A 24,092-nucleotide genomic window follows, 5' to 3' on the forward strand; every position below is an offset into this window, starting at 1 on the left:
TCCCTGACAGCGCCACTGATCTAACCTGACCTAGAAAATGAGAGCAGCTGCCCAGTGAGGATTCAATGTGAATTAAATGAGGCAAGAAAGATGAAGCACTTAGCACAGTGCCCAGGATACGCCACTCAGAGACTTCAGTATAACTCCAGTAAGCTGCAGTTTCTCACGCTTGTATGTCTCTGAAGGTGAGATGTGTCCTACGGGCCTGTTCTTAGTGGCAAATACAACAATGGCAGACCTAGCTGTTAGCGTCTTAGGGTGGACAACAGTGTAAGTGTCATCAACTAAGTTAACGGTGGAGCAGAACAACTCTCTCTGGTGAGCCTTGGGTTCCCCCTCTCTGTGCAGTGAGGTGGAGGACACCAGGGCCGCGCTCCCCCAGTGTGGAGCCCCCTAGATGGGATATTCTATGGTGGCCCAGGAACGTGCCGTGAGCTAGCAATCATTCACGGAAAGCTGAGCCCCTCTCCAGAGGAACCTCAATCTGGTGCTGGCCTCTTCTCAGCACTCCGTCATACGACCGCACTTCCATTAGTGGGAGAACAAGTGGGCCCCACGCTCGGCCCCTCTAGAGCTAGAGCTTAATAAATAACATCTGTTCTGCGTACAGTTGTCTTTGTAGGTAGCTTTTCAATACGGCAAGTGACATGGGTTTTCCACTTATGATTAAGTTGCTCACGAAGTATAGTTAGCAAAAGAAGAACATATTTAAAGAAAATTGTTAGGTTAATAAGGGTTCCTTTTAAAGCGGATTTAAGGAACATACAAAGCTAGCTTAGATGTGCAGGTGGGAAGCATTCACGATTCGATCTCTAAGAACCCTTTCAGCACCTTGAACTTGTACCATTGCCAGCTGGAGGCACGGAGGTGACACCGCCCGGCCACGCTGCCCGTGGTGTGTGCTCTGGATAACTTCTGTCTGCGGGGTTCTCTGGGACAGCCGGAGCTTTCCAAATGGGAAGTCAAGGGTGTGGCCTTGCCAAGGACTTTGGGGCTGCCTCCCTCCCCAGCTGATTAGTAAGAGAAGACACCAATGGCCTAAGCTAGCACATTCCCTGTAACGGAGCTGATTGGCATGCGAGGCAGGGGTCTGAGATGACCGGTGACTAATGCTGATTTCTGCCTTCTCATTCCAGGTCTGCCCCATCTTTAGGGACAGCACCCCCATCTCCCATGCAAGCACCATCTCTACCCCCATGCACTGTGGCCTGGGTGACTGGTGCGGTGGGGGCATGGGACCCTGGATCTGGACACAGGACACAAGGATCTTGTATTTCCTGTCTAAGGGGCCCCCAAAGCTGTCTGGGGCTCTGTGCCCTCCCCGTGCAACATGAGATGCCCACAGGCAGGAGGAGCAGAAGGAATAGGAGTGCCAGAAGGAGAAGCTTTCCTGACGCTGCAGTTTGAGCCCTGGAACCTGAGCCACCGCCATCCCATCTTCCTGGCGGCAGCAATCAGCAAAGTCCCTTCTCTGCTCCTTCATTAGGCACATTGGCAAGAGCCTTCACTGAGGACCTGGTGACTGGCTCCACGTGCCAACAGCAAAGCCTGGTATCCACTGAGGAGGCAGGGGTCCCAGGGGAGCAGGGGGCAGGTGGCACTCAGAGCGGCAGGCTAGGCATCGCCCTTGGAGGCCCCTTCTGTTCTATCCACAGAGCTGCTGGCTGCTAGCACTCGCTCAGGTGCTGGGCTGGTGCAAAGCCACATTATAAATACTCAGGAACTCCAGGGACAGTTGCCCCATCACCTGAGACATAAAGTCAAGTCAAGGGTGCCCTGAGGTGTCGAGTGATGCAGTGGATCAGCTCAAGGGTGAGCAACGTCACTCCCAAAGCGGCATCACAGATCTGAACTGTTCTAGGCACACTTTGGGGTCTTTGCCTGGTCCACAGCCCTTGTCTGGAGCCACCCTCATCCACTGGGGTGAGCCCCCAGAGCCTCCTGTGGACTTCAGGTACCCGCCTACCTCAGGCACGGACATGCACACAAGGCTACAGCTGACTGGACAAGTGGACATCTGACCTATTTTGAGCCGATCTGATTCTTTCTCCCAGGAATTTGGCAAAAGCTCGTCCATTTCTGCTGGGGGCTAGATCCCTAGACAAGTAACCCCGGGAGCGGAAGGCAGGAGGGCAGCGAAGGTGGACCCATGGAGAAGAATATACAAAGGGCAGCTGCGCAGGCTCCACAAGGCTTGGGGGATCATATCATAAGGTCCAGGGTGGGGGCTCCCTGCGATGTCCCTGAGACCTTACTACAAAGTACACTTGGTGGCCCAAAGGAACTCAGAGAATTTCTGTCTCTTTTAGCAGCTCCGTACTTAGCTGAACAATGGTTCCCCAAAATGTTGTGTCCTAATGCCCAGAACCTGTGAATACAGGACCAGTAGCAAAATGGATTTTGCAGATGGGATTAAGTTAAGGCCTTTAAACTGGGGAGATCCCGTGGATTATCTAGGTGGGCCCTCCATGTAATCACCGTGCCTTATAAAAAGAGGCAGAGAGAGATTTCAGACACAGAGGAAGAGGCAGTGATGTGTCCACCGAGGCTAAGACTACAGTGATGTAGCTACAAGCCAAGGAATGCCAGCAGCCACCAGGAGCTGGAAGAGGCCAAAAATGGTTTCTCCCTTCCAGCCTCTGGAGGGAGTGCAGTGCAGCCGGGCCCACACCTTGATTTCAGCCCAGAGAAACTGACTTCAGACTTCTGGTGAGAATACTGACCTGTGAGAGAATGAATTTTGGTTGTTTAAAGCCACCTGGTTGAGAGTGATTTATTATAGCAGCAGCTCTAGGAAACCTGACCAGGTACCTTGACCAGGATGGAGACCTGAACTTGAGTAAGTGGTCAAAGAAAGTGGGAAAAGGGGGTTTGGGGGGGGGGGGGGCGGAAAACTGCAGGATAAAGGGAGGCAACAGCCCACCAGAGTCCATGAGTCTTGGCTACTTTCAGTCCTAACAGCCTCGCTCCTCCTTGGCTAAATGAAGCTTGAAGCACATTCAGCCCTAATCTCCCTAAACTAGAGCTGGCAAACTATTTTCTGTAAAGGGCCAGACAGGAAATATTTTCAGCTTTGCAGACCATATGACCTCTGGTGCAACTAGACTCAAAAGCAGCCATAGATGGAAATAAACAATTGGGCATGCTGGGTGTCAGTAAAACTAGATTTCCAAAACCGGCAGCTTGTTGCTTGACGACCCCCATCCTAGACCACCTCTCTTTCTAACTCTGTGCTCGCCGAGCCACCATCCGGCTCTCCTGTGGGTCTGAATGAAGAGGGTCTGCATCAACTATGGGACGGGAGAGCCCCCTGGTGTCCATCTTGGTCACAGTCACAATCACGAGCACGGGGTTGGCCTCAGGCAGAATGAACTTCATTCATTCATTCCATAGCTCAGTCCAACACTGACTGAGGGCATGACCAGGAACAGGCGCTGCCCCGGGGGCTGAGGACACAGAGAGACTGATCCCGGACCCCAACTCGAGAGTGCTAAGAATGAAACCGGCCTTGGGTCAATAACCATGTGTCACGCCGCTTTCAAACACTCGTGGAACTGTTCCTATCTGTTCCGCGGGACCATTAGGTAAGTAGGACAACATTCATTCACTCTACAGATTCTGACTGTCCACCTGCCAGGAGCCAGGCCGAGGCTGGCTGCTGCAGGTACAAATGCAGGAGGCCACAGGTGCACAGGACCCATGCCATGCCCTACAGGTTTTCACATGGCCCAGCAGGGAACACGAACCTAAACAACTGCATAAGGGTGGAAAGTGCTGCTCCAGAGGCACATACCAGGAAGAGGCAGTGGTTAGCTGTTAACATGCTTACCCAGGTATCTAGGGCAGCCACAGAAATGTGGCAGGCCAGCCTCCATTGTTAGCCTACCAGGTATACGGTTATGCAATTGCGGCAGCTTTCCAAGAGCCTTGGGTTCCTACTTAACACTTTGCACCACAGCCAGAGACTACTCATTGCTGTGGGAGTCCCGCAGCTCACAAGCCCAGCACATCCCAGGGGGCAGGCTCAACGGACTGGCACCGGAAACAGTCTCAGCGGCTCAGGCCCATGTCCCAGGCCCAAACCACAGCACCACGCATCACAGATGGGCGGTCCTGTCCTCTGCTCCCCTCACCAGAATACCTGACCCTCTTGAGGATCCTTGGGCCAGACCTTCATTGTAAACAGATGTCACTGTGGGTGGCATGACAGTTTGCTTAGGACCAGGCCCATCTATTTGGACATTCTAAGAGGACCAGCTGACCTCTGGAAACTAGAGAATTTAGAAATAGCCATCTCAGAAACACTGCCCTGCTCAAGGACAGCCTGCGGGGCCCGAAAGGGGACACGGAGGGCTTACCTAGGTAGTAAAGGCGGTGGGAGTGGGGGCTCGACTCGTCCATCTTCTGCACAAACTGGAAGTCATGCGGAGCCTTGTTGACGATCAGGCCTGAGTTCTTGCGGCTGCCGTGGATGATGTTCCGGAGCCCTTCCCACGAGTGCTTCTGCACCTGGAAGCGGGATGCCGGGTCCTCCATCTCAACCGTGTCTCCTGCGTCGGACGTCGGTGCCCTGGTGGCCATCCTCTCTGACCCCTCGGAATTCAGCGAGAAGCTATGAGGAGGAAGGAACATGCAGGAAGAAAATGAGAAGGAGAACGGTACCCAAGTTCCATGCACAAACTGCCACCTCACAGACACCGGTTCCTCCAGCTGAGCCCCATACTGTGCAGCCTTCCCTGCCCCCTCTTCTTAAACTGTTACCCTTCCCTCCAACACCATGACGGCTAAGATCCAAGCCTCTGTCGCCTCTCAGCTGAATGACGGCAACCATCTACCAACTCAAACCCTTCCTTGGTTTTCCCTAGAGAAAACCAGTCCTCACCGTGGCCTTCACCACTCCTTCCTCTGACCTCTGCCAGGCTGTCGAACCTCATTCCCTGTCGTCACTATACCCCAGGTGAACTGGCCTTCTCGCGGCTTCTCAAACAGGCCAGACTCCTTCCCTCTCCAGGGCCTTTGCTCATGTTGGCCCTTCTACCTGGAACACGTTTTCCCCTCTCTCTGCTCAACTAACTTCTAATCCTATCTCAGCTTCAATATCTGTCAGTTCCTTAGAAACTCTCTACAACCATCACACCAAAGCTGGTCTCTCCATTAACCTTTCACAGGCCACCTGGCTGCCCCACCCTCAAAGAATTCGTCACAATGGGTGACCGTCAATCGCCTGTCTCCCCCGTGTCTGTCCTGTTCATAGCCCTGTCCCCATGGCTGCGTCCCCAGAACCTCGCGTGGAGCCCTGGCTCGGTGGGCATTTCACTGAGGGCCATGGAAGACACACTTGCCCACAGAAGCCTGAACACAGAGAATTAATCCCCAAACCTTGTCCCCTGTGCCATCAGCTTGCTGTCCAGCAGGGTAAACGTGTGCCTCGCTGGGGGCGCTCAGAGCAGCAGGCATTCACCGGGAACTTGAGACCTCTAGGTGAGAGCATGCTGCGGGCCCTCTCCCCCTCAGAGGCCAGCCCACTTCGGGAGCAGCTGCAGCAGTGCGAACGCTCCCTCCCTCCCCTCTCCAGCACTCACTTCTGAGCACACTTCTTGAGCAGACTGGACTGGCCAGGCAAATATTTGTTTTAGGGCAATCTAAACACAACCATGGTGACCCGGTTGTGGAAGAGCCAAGGTCGTTTCACGAGGCCAGCCAAAGTGAGCAGGCTGGCCCTGCTTTCCTCCGCACCCGGCAAGGTGGAAGGCCTTGCCCTTGCTGGGTGCAGGACTGTGTGCTCTGGGATTAGCAGCTTTGCAAGCTGCAGTCTGCAGTCACTTGTCAGAGTGGGAGAGTGGGACTTGAACCTACTACTGCTGCGCTCATGGCCAGAACAGCACAGGCCAAGGGCAGAACAGTAACAGGCAGATTTCTGCCCATCCCCCTTCACTCAGGCACCCTGATTCCCAGAAAGCTTTGACCCCTGCCAGTAGCAGGCCCCACAGAGTGGCCACCAGAGGACAAAGGACCCCTCCCTGCTTTGAAAGGCAAGGGAAAAAGAGACACGAGAAGAGCACCCATGGTTTTTGGGCTTCCACTACAGGCTGATTCTCCAAGTTCCCTTTCTAACTAAATTCCGTAATGGCGGGAGAAGCCTCCCCCTGCTCAGTCCTACATGACCCTGCCGGAGCTTGGGGGGCATGCAAGAAGCTGGCACGTCCTGCGCAGGGGACGGCTGAGCACTCCAGAACTTACTCGGCTCCAAGCGCCGCCAGCAACAAGCCCAGAAAACAAAGCCATCCAACCCTCCTGAACTCTGCCACCACAGTTCAAGCCTTGCTCACAGCAGAAAAATGGATCATGACCTCCAGGGTCCCTAAAGGGGACCCCAGAAGCAAAAAGCCTAAGGAAAGTACTCACAAAATCACATGGCTTACTTCCACAGCAAAGAGTGATAAAAATGATCTTGCCTCCAATCACTACAGAGAGCCCAAGGAGCAAAAATGCAATCCAGGAGATGAGAAATAAAATGAAACATCGTGAGAAACGTCTAAGAATCTTCTAGATGCAGTGGGGCAGCATGCACTCCCAGACAGGTTAAGGTTTGGTGCTACAGCCTGGTCTTCCACTCAATTCTCTCCTCCCCAGAGGCAAAGCCCTGACTGAGGGAAGAGGCTGCGGAGAGCGGCAGGTGGATGAAACGGGGCCTCGGTGAAGCAAGTCTGTGCCAGCCCTTTCCCATCTGGTGCCTGCCTATACTGGGCTTCTTGAGTCAAGAGTTTACACAGCTGGGAAATGAAACTGGATTGCAAGCCTCTTAGGCCAGGTCCACCTGCACTTTCCTTCTGCCAATCGGATGGGCACCCTTAACAGTCTATGACCCAGACCTAAGAATCTGCAACATCCCCAGCAACCAGGGCTCCCAAGGTCATGCCCCTTACCTTCTCCAATTTCCTGTGTTCACGTTGTCCAGGCGTAGCTTCTTAACCGTCCGCATTAACCACTCGGCTGATCAGGAGGGTGGGACAGCCTGCGAAGGAAGAGACCACAGGGCTGCACCTCCCACCAGGCAGTCCAGGGATGCAAGCTATCACTCTGTTCTCCCCTCTCCCCCTTCCCTAGGCAGCCCTCCATGCCTCCGGGGAACACTCAACATCAAGGGCATTCTGATGAGGCAGATGGCTCAGGCCCTACCCTGAAATCTGAGAGGGCGCCTGGCATTTGCCAGAAACCAGCATCTTTTTTGTCCAGCAGTTCTCCCAAGGTGAGAGGTCCCTGAGAAGATGGGAGTATCAAATGACTGAGGATGCCACCCACAGACGCTGGCCAGAAGTGGAATGAAACCAAATTCCCCATTGTAGCTGCTCCCTGACCTCCCATGCTCCCTGCCCTTGACCATTACGTCCTGCACACTGGCCTTACTCTTCCCTGAAAACACTACTTATTTCCACTCCAGGGCCTTTGCCCTTGCCAGTCCCTCTGCCTGGGACACCCTTTCCTGGCTCCCTATATGACCTGCCTCCTTTAGCCTTTGGGTCCCAGCATCACCTCTTCAGAGGTCTTTCCTGGCACCCAACTCTCAGGTGTCACCTTATCGCCCCTATCACAACACCTGGTCTTTCTGCATAGCACTCACTGCAGGCAATGGTTCTCAATGGCAGTGATTCTGCCTCCCCAGGGGGCATTTTTGGTTGTCACCACTGATGGGACTGGTGTTGCTACTGGTTTCAAGTGGGTGAAAGTCAGGGATGATGCTCAACACCCCCCAGAGTCCCCAACAGAGAATGATCTGGTCCCAAAGTCAGCAGTGTCGAGGGGAGAAAACTACATTTATTACTTGGGGGAAAATTGAGTTCGATCCTTACGCTCACAACAGACACGAAAGTAAACCTCTGACGGTCAGATGGTATAAACCAGAATGACCCCCAGCATCTGTGAGTCACCTCCTCCCTCCCGCCCCACTCAGTTCACGTATTTAAGCGTGCAGCACTCCAGGGCCTCAGCAGGTCCAATGATTCTAGAACACAGCGTCTCCCTCCTGGTGGGGTTGGTGGTGCGGTCAGTGGAATCCCCTCACCCAGGGAGCCTCAACCAGGGCCGATTCTGGCCCCCAGGGGGCACTTTTGGTTGTCACAACGGGAAGGCATGCTACTGGCAATCTGGTTGGTGGAGGTCCAATCCCACGATGCACAGGATGGCCTCCTACCCCATCCCACAAAGAATGACCTCACTCCAAACATGACAATTCTGAGGCTGGGGAGCCCTGCTCTGGGTGAGTGGGCACTCCTCACTGGGATGCCCACTCCACGGGGGCAGGCCCACATCCGTCCTGGCCCTGCAGAATCCTGAACCCAGGGCCAAGCCTAGCACATAGGAAGCACTCCATAAACATTTTAGGTTGAGTGAATTTGTCCCTGTCCTCATTTGAATGCTGTCTAAAGTCAAAGGGACCTCTGGTTTGGTTGGTACCCAACCACCTTCTTAACAAGGTAGGTCCCAGGAGAATAGGCAGGTGCCCAAGTGCTTAAAGAAAAGGAAAGCAGGACAGAGATCACATGGAAGAAGTGAAGCAACATGTCACCATAAAGCAGCACTGGCTTCACTCTCAGTGCCGTCATGAAAACAGTGGGCTCTGGTGTCAGAAATATGGGTCCAAATAGTGGCTCTGCTGCTTCCGGGCTTTGTGACCTTGGGGAAGTCACTGAACTTCTCTGTGCCTCAATATCCCCAGCTATAAAATGGGGCTGCAGTAGGACTGCTGTTAGGATTAAATGAGATTGCACAGGTAAAGTGCCCAATGTGGCAGAAACTACGTGACAGCTAATACTGGTGAATAAGCAAGTTATTTAAAATTATACCCAAGGGGCAAACTGGACTAAAGTCCCTTTCAGAGCCAGAATCCACCCCATTCACTGACCAAATGCCTGCCATGCCTCCACCAAACCCAGCTAGAATCAGCACTCCCTCCTTTTTCACCCCCAGTCTTTCTGGAGGTTCACAGGGGGGCAGCTGGAAGGGAACACTGGATGGAAAGAGAAGTCTTCAGCAAGAGCACACAAAGCTGCAGCTATTGGCCTGGGTCCCAGCCAACTGTCCCTACGGGCAGTGACCCAGGGTTGTAGAAAAACACTTCCTGCCAACTTCTAAATCCTGGAGCAAATGAATCCCACCAGCCCACACTCAGCCTCCCTGGCTGCCCCACCTCCGTCCAACTGACCTTCTAAAGAGTCCAGAAAGCCTCCACTTTGGCTGCAGGTGTGGGACACAAGACCTTGACAGAGTGAATGTGTCATTAATGTGGCAGGTTAATGAAGGAACTGGCTAACCACTCGCTCGCTCTCCTTCCGCTCTCCTTCCACTGGGGAGTCCCGGCTGTGGTGCCTCATTCTGTCTACCTGGGCTGTTTCTAGGTGCGCCTCACAGCCTTGTGGTGAAGTATGTGAGTCCTGAACCACACCTAGGAGAAAAGTCCTCCCAGGGCCCATTCCCCCAGGACCCGGCCTGAGACCACAGGATTGGTGGCCACAGTGCACATTTGGGCTTTAGTCCCAGCTCCTGGAAAGCAAGTCGGTTCTTCCCGCAGAGGCAAGGGACTTCCTTACGGTGGGGGATGGGAGGGTTGACAGGGGCAGTGGCAAAGGGAAGGGGCTGCTTCCCACGCTGGCTCAGCGGCAGCATCGGTGTCAGGAAGTGTCAGGGTGGGTCTGAGACACTCAGGAAGGTGGGCGGCTGGAAAGGTCTGGGAGTGGGCCGGGGGAGGCTGAGACAAGGGGTTGGATCCTGCGGGGAAGTGGGAGGAGGAAGCACACGGGGCAGGGAGACGGCCTCAGCTCTCACACGTTAGTATGGGGAGTTGGAGAAGGTGGGGACCTCCAGAGTCTGCAAGGAAAGGAGGGCGTTCTTGGGTGCGGCCACCCCCGGCAGGGGCCAGAGCCAGGTGGCTTAGGCTGCGACGGGATGGGTGGGCAGGCGAGGGGGGCCAGGGAGAGGTGAGAGGTGGCCAAGCATAGAAGCGGGCGGGCGGAGAAGAAGGGGTGAGGAGGGGCCGGGGGGAGAGGAAATCGACACAGGGACTGGAGGCAGCCGGAGTGCGGTCCACTGCGGGGCCGCGGTGCGGGAAGGAGGGGGCAGAGTACCCGGGCGGGTCGCCGGCGGGTTCAGGGTGGCGGCCGAGGCGGGACGGGGCGCGCAGGCGCTGCTCACCAGGGCTCGGGGCTGGCGCGGGGCGGCGGCCGGGCTGGCCAGGACGTCCCGGGGCGGGAGGCGCCTCAGGATCGCGGCTCCATGCCCAGGACAGCGGCCCCGGAAGTGGCGAGCACGGGGGACAGCGGAGGCGGCGGACACGGGGGACTCGGGAGGCTCAGGTCCCTTTGACCCGGAAGTCGAGCGGCCCAGGCGGCGGCCCGGGATTGGCCACCGCCCGGCCAGCACCAAGGCTGCGTCGGGTGGGGGTGGCGACGTGCGGGCACGGCCTCGTGGATAGTGGCGTGGAACATCTTTTGGACGGTGTCTTCGGATGCGCGGAGGGACGCCAGGAAGAGACGTCCCTATAAAATTTGGTATCGCCCAGCCAGTCCAATGAATCTTCCACTAAGGGTAGTTGGAAAAGCAAAAAGCATGCCGTTGCGTTGGTGGTATAGTGGTTAGCATAGCTGCCTTCCAAGCAGTTGACCCGGGTTCGATTCCCGGCCAACGCAAGAAAGTTGGTTTCTTTTTTCCTTCCTTAGTCCCTCTTTGAGTATCCATCTAAAGTTTCTTAGTAAAATAATCAAACTAGAATTTCAATTACTTTGAAAACATCTTGAACTTTATAATAATTTATAAAAAGACAGGAGCAGAAGAAAAAAATTAGCGAACTGGAATTTCCATTACAGTTACTTTGAATTACATTTTACAATTGTGTAATGAAGAGAAAAACAAAACAGAACAAAACAAAAAGGCCTACGTGTTTCTGCCCGGGATCGAACCGGGGACCTTTCGCGTGTGAGGCGAACGTGATAGCCACTACACTACAGAAACTGGCAGACTGCACATTCTTAGTAATTACTAGGCACAGACAATGTTACAAAAAATTGTTACATTATAGTTCCCGAGAAGAATACTGTATCATTTGGTTGCGGCCTCGTGGACGATTTCCTCTTTCCTAAAAACTCATCACTCTGCTCGATGCAGTGGCTGCTGGAAAGGGGAAAACAGCCCATACACACATATCTTTATTACTTTATCGGCAACACACGTCCTATTAAAACAATCAAAGACAAAAGTTGCGAACAAACCCATGCTAAAGCCAGTGTTTCATTGTTGTGCCTGTCCAGAAGGTATCCAGCCATGTAATGTGAAAATTAGAGATATTTATTGAAGAAGATGCAAAACATTGTACACAGGACAATGATGCCCCAGTCCCCTTCAAAGTAAGCACCTTCACACCTCACACAGTTCTCTCAGTCACCATCAGCTGGCCGGATTTATTTTTCTGAATCTGGTCAAGGGTGTGAAACTTCTTCCCTTTCAAAGGTGATTTCGTTTTGGAAAAAGCCAGAAGTTGCAGGGTGCCAAATCTGGGCTATAGCTGTGCTGAGTCACCTGGGTGATTTGATGTTTCACCAAAACCCAAGCAACATGGGTGATGTGTGAGTGGGCGCATTGTTGTGATGAAGCTGCCAATCACCAGTTGCCCATATCTGCGGCCTTCTGAATCATCCGAATAGTTTCCATAGAGGAATGTTCAAGCTTAACACAAAAGTTGGTGCAGATTTGTGGCTCTGCTCACGCAGTCATTTTGAATGTGATGGCCACACAGCATACATGCTCATTCAACGGTGTCTAGTGATCCCACTGACTAGTACAGTGAAGTCTTCATTGTTCACACATGTGCATTCCAGTCTGCTCTCCTTGGCTGCCAGGTTACATGGATGTCTTGCAAACTGTTCTCCTTATATTACCAATGGCTGGACTTTTTCCAGACAGACCTCAAATATTGATACTTCTGTATTAGTTTCCTACAGCTACTGTAACAAATTACCACAAACATTGACTGAAAACAACACGAGTGGATTATCTTACAGTTCTGGAGGTCAGGAGTCCAAAAATTAGTCTTGGGGGTAAAAATCCAGATGCAGGCAGGGCTGGCTCTTTTTGGAGATACCAGGGGAGAACCCTTTGCCATGTCTTTTCCAGCTTCCAGGGGTGTCTCACCTGTGGCCCACAGAGCACATGCAGCTCAGGATGGCTATGAATGCAGCCCAATACAAAATCGTAAATTTATTAAAAACATTATGAGATTTCTTGTGATTATGGGTCGCAATGTATTTAATGTGTGGCCCAAGACAACTCTTCTTCTTCCAGTGTGGCCCAGGGACGCCAAGAGGTTGGACACCCCTGTTCAGAGGCCACTGCGCTCCTCGGCTCGTGGTCCTGCACCACTTCAACTTCTGCTTCCGTTGTCACGTCTCAGTCTTCAATTTTGACTCTCCTGTTTTCCTCTCATAAGGACCCCTGTGGTTACATCAGGCCCACCCAGGTACTGCAAAGTACTTTCCTCTACCTCAAGATCCTCAATTTAACCCCATCTGCATAGATGCTTTTGCCATATAAGGGAGCATCGTCACAGGCTCTGGAGATTAGGATGTGGACTTGGGGAGACAGCATTATCCTGTTGACCACAACTTCCCTCCTTATCACACATCCTTCTGTAACATTACTTTTGACAGCTACATAATATTCCACCCGTCCATCCACTCACCCATCCATGTATTCATTGAACAAGTATTTACTGACCTTCTACTTTGTGAATTTGGAAGAGGTGGGAAGAGACAAGAGCAGAAGTTCAAGGTGAGGCTGGTAACAAGGGGTCTGTTCTGAGAGATATTTAGGACCTAATATTGATCGGACTTACCACTTCACTCCCACGAGGATGACTATAATCAAGAAGACAGGCACTAACAAGTTTTGGCAACAATGTGGAGAAACTGGAACCCTCATGCATGGCGGGTGGGAATGTAGGATGGTGCAGCTGCTGTAGAAAACAGTCTGGCAATTCCTCAAAAGGTTTAAGTATAAATGACCATCTGACTCAGCAAGTCCACGCCTAGGGATCTACCCAAGAAAATTAAAGACATGCACCCACACAAAAACTTGTCACTGGATACTCACAGCAGCGTGATTCACGATAGTCCAAAGACGGACACTGCGTCGAGTCTCACAGGTCAGTTAGATGTTCTGGTGGAGGCTACACACCTAGAGAGGGACCTCAGATGAAAAGGATGATAATCCCATCTTTCCACTAGGTGTCAGCAGGAGCCGGGCCAGCAGGGCGATGCACAGTGCTCCCACCCCCAACCCTACCCTCTCTCTGCTGCCCACCCCATCCTCCCCTCCAGCTCCACTCTGAGCCCCAGACCTCAGCATCTCAGACTCAGACACTTCCCTCCTCCAACACACATCTCAGGATTTGCGAAGTGTCTCTGTCCCCAAGCAGGCTGTCTCAGCAGGCAGGGTGCTGGCCTGTCCTAGCAGATGTCAAGCCAACCTAGGAGTCTTCAGCAAACGTTTGGGGAGCTGTTCTGGCAAAGGCTAGCTGTGTCAGACCCCTGTGCGTGTCTGACGATAACGTGCATGGGATGCTGGGAATGCATGCTGGGAACTGTTCTAAGAAAATGTTACTTTTTTTTAAAACTCATTGAGTCCTCCTAACAATCCCATGATACAGGTGCTATCAGTATCATCCACCCTCTTTTAATGAGTGAGGAGACTAAGGCCCAGAGAGGTTAGTAATGTGCTCCAGGAAACACAGAGAAGTTAAGTAATTTGCCAAAGGTCACAAAACTTATAAGTAGCAGAATCGAGATTCAAAGTCAGGGAGTCTGGTTCCAAAGTCCATGGCACAAGACTAGACTGCCTACTACATAGCTGAAGTTCAAGGTCATCAAGAGACCCAAAAATAAAATAAAAGGCCATGAATCTGGGCCAACCATTAGAACAGCAACCTGGGCCTTCTAAGCATCATGGGTACAATACGACACGGTAGCCTGACAGGTTTCTAGACAAAAGAATATAAACAGCCCAAATGTCCACCCACAGCCTGGAGAGACAGTAAAATGAATGAGGAGGCCCTTTGTGTTCTGAGCTGGGGCAATTTGGGGAGGTGTATTTCATACGTAGTTATTTATAGTAATCACAATCCAAAAAGGAGATAGATACATAGATAGATGATAGATAGACAGACAGATAGATAAACAGACATAAAAGTGGTTGGGCATATGCATGAAATATCTCTGGGAGGAACCCATGAAATGCACGGCAGGGGTGGCTGGCTATGACCTTCGGGTGAGGCACCTGGGCTGGTGCATGGGGGCTCGGGGTACAGGACACCGACTTTCCGCTCATCCATTTTTACACAAGTTGAATTTCGACTTCTAAACTATCCCAAACACACAGAAAAGATTGTGGGGTGAGAGAGCATGGCTTTAACTCCAAAACCTCTTCTCTTCCATAATTCATTTAGATAAAGAATGGCACACCATCCCTGGCTGGTGCAACTCAGTGGATTGAGTGCCAGCCTGCGAACCAAAGGGCCGATGGTTCAATTCCCAGTGAGGGCACATGCCTAGGTTGCGGGCCAGGTTCCCAGTTGGGGGCGTGCGAGAGGGAAGCATCCATGTATCTCTCACACACTGATGTTTCTCTTTCTTTTTCTCCCTCCCTGCCCCTCTCTCTGAAAGTAAATAAATAAAATCTTTTTTAAAAAGAAGAATGGCACCCCAAATATGGTGGAGTTAGGGAGGGAGCAAGGGGGATGTGCTGATGTGGAATGAGCCCTCCCACAAGACATTTAAAGTTAAACAGAAAAAGCAAACACCAGATGGAGCTGACTCTTCTTTGCACGGGCAGGAATGTGAAAACACACTTGGGGAACTGCCAGAATCAAATATAGGAGACACTGCGAGGATGGTCATTTGTAGCAGTGGCCAGATTAGACGAAGTTCAAGGGACTCAAGGTAACTAAGAATAAAATAAAAGGCCATGGAATCTTTTTCAAACATAAGAGAGAGAGCCTCGCTTTTCATGACATACCCTTTTGTCATGCTGAATTTGGATGAGCCAAGTGTTCATTCTGTAATTAAAGCCCATTAAAAATGGAAAGAATATAAGAATATTTGCTTTGAGTCTTTTTAAAAACGACAAATAAGGCATACCGTATATAGTTGATGTCCTCTGTGAGCTGGTATTGCTTTTTCAATGAAAAATAAGTTAAGAAAATAATGATATTAATGAGGCAGTTAACTAGTAGTTAGGCAATGATAGTTAAGGGGCTAGGTACCTACTGGGTGTTTTAATCACTTTTTTATTATAACCATCTCTGTAGGGGTTGGGACTCTCATGCCCGTTTTGCACCTAGGGAAGCTAAGGCTCACATTTCAGTTGGTCTAGGGGCTGTGTACTAGAGAGAGAGAGAGAGAGAGAGAGAGAGAGAGAGAGAGAGAGCAGAGAGGGAGAGAGCAGAGAGGGAGAGCAAGAGAGAGTCCATTAACGATCCTACTCACTTCACTGGCCCTCCACAACAACCCTACATCAACTAAGAGGAATTTTTGCTGTTGACAGATATTTTTATTTAAAAATTTTTAAAAAGATTTTTCTATTTATTTCTAGAGAGAAGGGAAGGGAAGGAGAGGGGAAGGGAGGAGGAAAGAAGGAGGAGAGGGAGAGAAACATCAATCAGCTGCCTCTCACATACCCCCAACTGGGAACCTGACCCAAATTTCCAGGCATGTGCCCTGACTGGGAATCACACCAGCGACCTTCCGGTTTGCAGGCCGGCACTCAATCCACTGAGCCACACCAGCCAGGGGAAATAGTTTTAAATTAAATTATTTGTCCCCTCAGTGTCAACACGACAATAATCACGTTTTATTCTCAATGCCACAGTGACAATTCTTTGATTGATTATCAGGTAGGTGAGGTTTGCAGTGGCTGGGAAACTCCCAACTCCACCAAATATTTGTCATTTTCACTGATTTACAAATGACGTCTTTTGTGTGAGGCCATGCTGGTGTCCACCCGCATTCGTGCCATTTGGGGGTCCTTAAGTTCTATCTCACACCCCTCAGTCACCATGTCCGCAATAACTGGTAACATTTATCAAAGGCCTCCCGGGCACTCTCCTATAGCATTTCATCCTCACAACTACCCAGTGATGTGGGATGATCAATTCCATCACACAGATGGTGAAAAACGGAGGCCCCAAAATGTGAAGCCGCACAGTTGGCCAGCGAGAGGGGATTTTAACCCTCACTTTTTGACTCCAGAACACACGTTTCTAAACCTCGCCACAGTTCAACCAGTGCCTGTAAATACAGAAATGGCTTTCTCAGTCAAGAGATGGTGACAAAGTAGTCTCGTTATTTTTTGTCATGGGAGTACAGGAATGGTAGATGAAGAAGACAGCTGGCAGAAACTACAGCAGGGGGAGGAGACCTGGGGGGCATACATGAGGGGTGAGACTTTCCTCCCTCCCTGTCTTCTTCTCTCTCACCTGCCCACCTCCCTGCATCTGGAGGCCACTTTGCATTGTTTTCTTAGATCTACACAATCAAACCATCACCCACCCGAAGGCTAAACGTAGGGAGAGATGGCGCATCAGAGCGGGAGTGATGGGAGGGACACGGGAAAACTCTTCTTATTCCCCACATCTGTGTCTCTACCCCATTGTCCTCCCCCGATCCTCCACTCACACCCAGAAGCTACTGGAATTTCCCCAGGACTGGGTTTCTCTCTCATTCTTCTTGGTTGGCCTGGTAAACTCAGTCTCACTGTGGGCTGCTGGGCCGGAAGCTTTCCCTCTCTGAGCCTTAGCTTCCTCGTCTGTGAAATGGGGATAATAACAGTACTATCTCATGAAGGGTAATGGTAGGGTTACCCAAAATAAGGGCTAGCCAAGGGGCTTGGTCCAATACAGAACATTCATGGTGAGTTTTATTTGGCCCCGGGTCCCTCCGGGTGAGGACACTAGTGTGCCTTCTGCCACTGACCATAAGTGTCGTCCGACAGACACTTCCCAGTGCCTCGCAACCAACGTGGGGACCCTCACCCTTGACGCCCTCCTAGAGTCCACGATGACAAAGACTCTGACACCCAACTGTTGGCCAGGCTGAGCTACCATGAGACAACTCAGGTTATAAATCGTCAGCTGAATTTTCCAGTTCCTTTGCTGCATGCTCTCTGCGCATCAGACCTGCCGCTCCTCCCCTCTCACCTGCCACACCATTGCAGGGCCACATAGCCAGTAAGGAGGACAGACATTCCAGCAATCACAGCTGATGCTCGTTGGGTCACCCTGGGCCGCAGTATCGGAGCACCTGGTGCTGGCCTCGGTTTTCTAAAGTGGAGGTTATGACAGGGCCTCTCTCTTGGGGTTGTCTTGAGCACTACATGGGCAATAGTGCACAGGAAGGGCTTCCCAGGGCAGGCATACGGCACTTAGCCACTCAGGAGCGCTGAAGACTTGCCCTTTCACGTGGTGCTGAGCCTGGCCCTCGCCTCAATTGCTCCTTGACCTCTCCCCACTCAGGCAAAGAAATACTAAGGTCTATAGACCATCCCTTTTGAAATCTTCTTGCTATTTCTGCTTTCCCCCAAGCCAGGTCCGTGTGTCTTAGCCGTTGGTCTGGCCACAGGATACAACCTGTGGTGTTTAGGAAAGACATTAAGTGTATGAATGAGTGAATGAATGAACGAACAAATGAATTAAAGTTTCTCGGTTCCCTTCTAGAAATCGCTTTTCTTTATTTGATGAAGTAAGACCAACTTGCCCAAGAGTCTACTACATTTGCTCAATAGTCATACCATAAGACACTATGGCCTAGTGGCTAGGCACCCAGGCGTTGGTACCCGGGTTCAAATCTCAGTCTCGCCTCTTAATTGCTCTGTTACATCAGATGAACTACCAGTCCTCTCTGTGCTTTGGGTTCTCATTTGGGAGGTCTGGGTGTTGTGAAGGGCTGAGTGGGCTAGTCCTCATGAAGAGTGGTTTTATATGAGGGTTAATCTTAGGTGTCAGCTTGCCTGGGCCATGGGGTGCCCAGATATCTGGTGGCATGCAGCCCTTTCCTAGGATTCTCTCTGGAGATTCATTATTTGTTCCCTCCCCTCACCCCTGTGACCCCCACCCTCATATGTCACTGGCCCTGACTGGGGTGGGAGATCGTTGGTTCCCCTTAGCCCTGCCCACCCCACTAGGTCAGTAAGCCCTGTGTGGGATCCTCTTCCAGGCCCCATTTAGGACAAACAGGTCAGCTCTGTCCTGACCCACCTGCAACATACCCCCAAACCTCATCATACACCTTGACTTTGGATTTGAGCCAGAGTAGTGGGAGATTGGGGTCGGGGAGAGAAGGCAGGGTAACCAGAGGGAGGGATGGGGTCGGTTGGGGACTCAAGGACACAAGGAAGGGGGCTGATTTGAGTAGCGGGCTGCCCAGCCTAACTGTGCAGGGCAGACACAGACAAAGCTGGGGGACCAGTTCTATAATCACTTCCTGGATGGCCAGACTGAGGCTGGGAGGGCCTTTCTGTTCCTCTGGCCCTCCTCTGTTTGAGGGGAAGGTAGAGAAGTTGGGCGGCAGGGAGAAGAGCAGGGCTGGGGAGTGGGTGAGACCAAGCGGAGTAGGGGTCTGTTTATTAGCTCTAATTGCTATCTTCCAGGCCGAATTAGAGGAAATTACAGCAGCCCTTTAGGACAGCGGCTTGGGCATTGTCTGCTGGAGCAAGCTGATAGTGGCAGGGAGGGGGCAGGGCCTGAGGGGCCACCTCTCCATAAAGGAGCCCTCCAATTAGCCAGGCAGGAGGCGGTGGGGGAAGCTGTGGCCCCTCCCACCTTGCAGGGCTGTGCAGAGGCCCGAGGAATTAAGGACCGTAAAAGCCAATTAAAGATTACAGGGGGCTGAGTGAGCTGTGAGGGAGTGGGGAGAGAACAGAGGAGAGAAGGGAGGAAGGGCACCACCCCGCCTGAAAGGGTCTGCTGGGAGACTATGGATGGATGAGGCAATTGAGGCACCGAAAGGGCAATGACTTGCCCAAAGTCACAGAACAAGAACAAGTCACAGTCAGGGCTGGAAGGCAAGTCAGTGTGAGCCTAGAGGACAGGAGAGGGGGTGGGGGCTCCCAGGTGGGGGTTCCACCCATGGAAGAAGGATGGAGAGGCCTCTATTCTAGCTCAACACGAAAGGCCCTTCGGAGAAATGAAGAGCTCAGTCTCCTGGGGTGGTGGAGGCTTGTCTGAAACCCAGACCTCTCCCTGCCAGTGCACCAGTGCACACACAGGCACTCCACTTCCGATTCTTCAGGATCAAAGCTCCTGCGAGAACTCAGCTCAGCCCAGAGGTCTCCCTGCCTTCCCTGTGGGTGTGTGTGCACGTGACAGGAAGACTGAGGTGGGGTAAGACCACCACAGAACAGGGGAGAGAAGTCAGGGGCTCCTGCCCTCCCTCTGTTCCCTGGCTGAGCCGGCACCACACCGCAGTCCCCCTAGTAGGCCCTCGAGAAGAGGACTGTTAGGACCAAATTTTCTAGAAGAGAAGCTGGAGGCTCGGAGAGGCCAAGGGGTTGCCCAGCTTGTGGCTGGGGTTTGCCAACTGGCAGCTGGGGTCTAGATCATCAGTCTTGCTGGTCTGGGCTATACCCTGTTTATTTTCTTTTTCTTTGTAAGTGGTTCCACATTAAAATCCGGATGGGCAGCTTCTCCAGGAGAAAATTGGTGGCCGTGCCGGGCTGGCCTTCCTGCCCGGCACCACACGGCTGCGAGCCAGGCTGGAGAGGCCCTAATGTGGCTGGCTGCTGCGGCTGCGTGTGTCGTTTAACTCTCGTGTCTGCTCCCGCACGTCTGTGATCTGTGAGTCTGTGTGCGTGTTCGCGACAGCTTGTGTCTGACCACACACGTGAAGGTGGGCGAAGGTGAATTCCCAATCCACACGCATTGGTGTTTGGTAGCTCTGTGCTGTCAGTGCGCATGCGGCCGGCAGGTGGGCATGCGGCTGCGTGTGCGGCTGCGTGTGTGACTGCGTGTGCAGACGTTTATTCCTTTGTGTTCTCCATGCCTCTTGGTGCAGTGCATGAAGCAGTTTGTTTGTACTCTGTGTGCGTGAGCGTGTGAGTGTGTGCTGTGATCTGTCTGTCTGTGACTGCAGGTGAGTGTTCTGGGCCTGTGTCCCAGTGTGTGACCGTGTTTCTGACATCTGTGATTGTGTGTGTGTGGACATGGGACGCTGCGTAACCATGTGTGCATGAGTGTGGACTAGTGCCTGTGAGTACATGTGTGGTGGTATTTGTGCCATGTGTCTGTGGTCATGTGTGAGTGGGCATGTGTCCCTGTGTGTACTTGTGAGATATCTCTGTGATCATGTGTGGGGGGCATGTGCCCGTGTGCACACGTGTGAGCATTGTGTGGACATGAGTGTATGTGCCTGCATCTGTGTAAACATATGTGTACATGTGTTGTGACCAAGTGAGAGTGCACATGAACATGTATGTGGGCACCTTTGTGGGCCTGTGATGCTGTGTGAGTGTGTGGACAAGCATTTGTGTGTCAGACTGTGTGGGTGGGTGTGCACGTGTGAGAGCATGGTGTGGACATAAGTACTGAGCTTATCGCACGCATACCACTTCTCCACGTGGGATCCTGTGCAAAGACCTTCCTTTGCACGTGGCCGCGGGCACTTCTCCTGGGATGACTATCCGCGGCCCCAGCCTGCATGCCTGTGGCTCTGGGGGTATACCTGTGTGACTCCGCAAGACAGTGTCCGAGGGGCCTGGGGGTCCCAAGAACTGCCTGAGCAGCATGGAGGTGCCTGTGTCCAAGGCCTGTGTGGCTCTGGGGTGCCCCTGAGTGGGAATGTGTGGTGGAAAAGTATGGGAGGGGCCCTGTTCCTGGGATCCAGGATCCCACCTACCTGCTGCTCTCAGCCAGTCCAGTGCATTTTCCCAAGGTACCCTGGACCCAAAATGGAGCTGCAGCCCCCTCCCTTGCTATCCTCCCTCTATCCTCCTCCTCTCCCTCCCTCCTACTTCCTATACCCCCTCTCCCCCCATCTCCCCTCCTCCTTCCCTTCTCTCTCCCCTCTCTTCCCTCTCCCAGCCCAGCCTCAAAAGCAGCCAGGAGAAATGGCCATGGGCTGCCATTAGCTCCAAAAGGCTTAAGTGGCCCATTTCCTGGGTGGCTGGGTGCCCTTGGCAGACACCATTAGGGTAATGAACCCACAGCCCCTCCCTGGCCCCAGTGCCCTGGCAACCAAGGAGGGGTGGTCCCCAGACCTACAGGGCTGCAGTTCCCTCTCGTTTGCATTTAAAGGGCACGGAGGTGGGCAGGCAGCTGAGAGGGAGAGCCCCCGGAGAGGCAGAGACAGCAGCACAGAGACACAAAGGGGCAGAAAAGGAGAGCAGAAAGGAGGACGGAAGGAATAAGAGCGGTCTCAAGGCATGAAAGTCAAGAGAGGAGGGAGAGAGGGAAATGGAACAGGAAGGGAAGACGCTTAACGGATAAAAAACAGGCATAGAGTCACAAAGAGGGGATCAGGGAGAATTAAGACAGGACAGAGAAATGGGGGTAGCAGGGGGAGAAGAGAGCAATAACAGAGAGAGACAGGTAGACAGAGGCTAAGCCAGATGAAGGAAGGTGGCCGTGACGGGGGTGGAGGGGAGATGAAGAGAGAGAGAGACCGGAGAGCGACACTGAGACAGAAAGATCCGAACAACCGAGCTCTGTAGGAAGAGAAAGAGGCCCGAGCTCAGGCATTCCAGCACCCCCCACCCCCACACGGGACATTTGGCAGCAAAGTCAGCAGCTACAGGGATTGCTCTCCACCTTGCTTCCTTTCTTTAAGTTTGCAAATGTTTATCCAGCGCCTGCTGCATGCCGGGCACTGGACTAGACCTAGGGCTCACAGTGGTGAGAAAACAGAGGGGCTCCTGTCCCGGTGGGGCTGACCTTCCAGTGGGAAAGGCGAACCAGCCATTCTATGAGAAACAGATAATTAGAGACCGCGGTTACAACTGGGAGCTCAGAGCATCCCCCTCCTCGGCAAAGCAAATGTGAAGCTGCCGTGCGGTGCAGCAACTCCAACCCTGCCAGACGGAAATGCGTGTTGCTTCTCCCTGTCAGGTCTCATGTGAAGACCTCTGCCCTTGGCCTCAGGCACTTCTCCTGGAAAGAGAGTGTCCATGGCCCCAGACTACACAGAAATATGTACAGCCACGTTTATAGCAGCACTATTTACAACAGCCAAAAAGTGCAAGCAATCCAAATGTCCGTCAGCGAATGCATGTGTTTCATCCACACACGGGAATATCACTCAGCCATGAAAAGGAGTGAAGTGTCGACACTCACTACAACATGGATGAACCTCGAAAACATGATGCTCGGCCTGGCTGGTGTGGCTCAGTGGATTGAGTACCAGCTGGCGAACCGAAAGGTCGTTGGTTCGACTCCCAGTCAGGGCACCTGCCTGGGCTGTGGGCAAGTCCCCCGCTGGGGGCACATAGGGGGTAGCCAACTGATGTATCTCTCGCACATCGATGTTTCTCCCCCTGTCTTTCTCCCTCCCTTCCCCTCTCAATAAATCTTTAAAAAAACAATACACAGTACTCAGGGAGAGAAGCCAGACATAAAGGCCACACAGTATGTGTGTGATTCCATTTATGTGAAACGCCCAGAACAGGCAAATCCACAGAGACAGGAAGTGGGTTAGTAGTTGCCAGGAGCTGGGGGAGGGGATGGGGAGTGACTGCTACCGGGAACTGGGTCTTTTTCAAGGAGATGAAAACGTTCTAAATTAGATTGTGGCCATGGTTGCACAACTCTGTGACTGTACTAAAAACAGATAGAAAAAAGTACCAGTATGAACTGTATACTTTATAGGGGTAAATTATATGATGTGTGAATTATATCTCAATAAAGCTATTTATTTGAAAACCCAAATTCAAGCTGGAATTTGTGAGGGTGCACCCAAACCAGTTCTTTGCAGCAACCCCTGAAACAGAAGTTTAGGGACAAATTGTGGATGTGGGAACTCCAGAGAGAGGGTGGGGACTAAGACCAGGCAGGGAAGGGGGATGCAGGAGGTGATCACCATGGCAACAGGGGCTCAGACCCACTGGTGACTCTGGGAGACCAGATCGGGTGTTGTCAGCGTTGTCCCTCCCTTTATCCACCAATTGTCGTGTCCTATTGGTTGAGGGGCCCTCCTGGAATGGCTCCCCTGCCCCCTGACATACATATGCTAGCCAAGCTCAGTGCTCCGACTGGAGAACACCCTCAAGTTACAAGATTCAGGAACTGACAGCAGCTGATCTCTGGGGTGGCTTGAGGGGGACACCTAAATTAGAAACGGGAATCATTCTGTTGGCTTGACCTTCCAAATCTTTCATAAGCTAAAAGTCAGTGAGCAAAAGTTTAAGTGCGCACAGGCATGCATGGTCTCAAAGTATCTCCCCCAAGATACTTATGAACTACAAAGGGGAGAATGGTAACTTTCCAGGGGAGATGCCTGGTCTGCAACACCATAACCAAGCAACCAAGGTTAACGTCACTGATGGTGAGACATGTTGACATCGTGTATCTCCGGATAGGATGCACTTCACTTCTGTGGTTTCCTTCCCTCGAGTGCATAACCTCAACCTCATGGGACAAACCTGAACTGAGGAACGTTGTACACGATACCTCACCAGCTTCCTTCAAAAGTGTGAAGGTCATGAACGACCAGGAGACTGAGGAGCTGCTCAGACTGGAGGAGACCCAATGCGATGTGGGATCCTAGATGAGAATCCTATTAATATTTAATAGGATTAATTTTATAATTTAATTTTAATAAGATGATTAGTAATGTAACAACATTAATCCCATTAAGAGGAAAAACTGGTGAAATTTGAATAAGATCTATAGTTCATTTGAAATATATTGTAGCAGACAGACATCAACAGGACAATTAGTGAAACTTGAATAAGGTCTTTAAAATGTTTTTATTGCAGTATAATCGACGAGTAACACTGTGTACGTTTAAGGGGCGCAATGTGTTGATTTGCTACACGTATATATGGCACTGTGATGACCTCCATGGTTA

General features: G+C 52.0%; 1 protein-coding gene and 2 non-coding genes across 8 annotated transcripts in view; 1 reads left to right on the forward strand and 2 right to left on the reverse strand.

Annotated features, from left to right (window-relative positions):
* Positions 1-10,363, reverse strand: part of DPP9 (dipeptidyl peptidase 9) — a 34,458-nt gene extending 24,095 nt beyond the window's left edge. For 4 of the 6 annotated variants that reach the window (XM_053911991.1, XM_053911993.2, XM_053911994.1 and 1 more), the window contains exons 1-3: positions 10,189-10,363; positions 6,927-7,015; positions 4,359-4,612 (exon numbers count right to left, since the gene is read on the reverse strand). In XM_053911991.1, coding sequence (XP_053767966.1) covers positions 4,359-4,612; positions 6,927-6,982 — 310 coding nt within the window. In that variant the 5' untranslated portion in view covers positions 6,983-7,015; positions 10,189-10,363. Of the gene's footprint in view, positions 1-4,358; positions 4,613-5,379; positions 5,554-6,926; positions 7,016-9,202; positions 9,257-10,188 lie in introns of those variants that run through there. The other 2 variants (XM_053911992.1, XM_045202365.2) reach the window with 2 other exon arrangements.
* A 247-nt stretch (positions 10,364-10,610) lies between these two features.
* On the forward strand, positions 10,611-10,682 carry TRNAG-UCC (transfer RNA glycine (anticodon UCC)). The gene has a single exon. It is a non-coding gene; the product is annotated as a tRNA-Gly (tRNA).
* Positions 10,683-10,931: 249 nt separating this feature from the next.
* TRNAV-CAC (transfer RNA valine (anticodon CAC)) lies at positions 10,932-11,004 on the reverse strand. Its single transcript has one exon. It is a non-coding gene; the product is annotated as a tRNA-Val (tRNA).
* Between the last annotated feature and the right edge of the window lie 13,088 nt (positions 11,005-24,092).

This window comes from Desmodus rotundus, chromosome 9, assembly GCF_022682495.2.
Source record: "Desmodus rotundus isolate HL8 chromosome 9, HLdesRot8A.1, whole genome shotgun sequence".
NCBI lineage: Eukaryota > Metazoa > Chordata > Mammalia > Chiroptera > Phyllostomidae > Desmodus > Desmodus rotundus.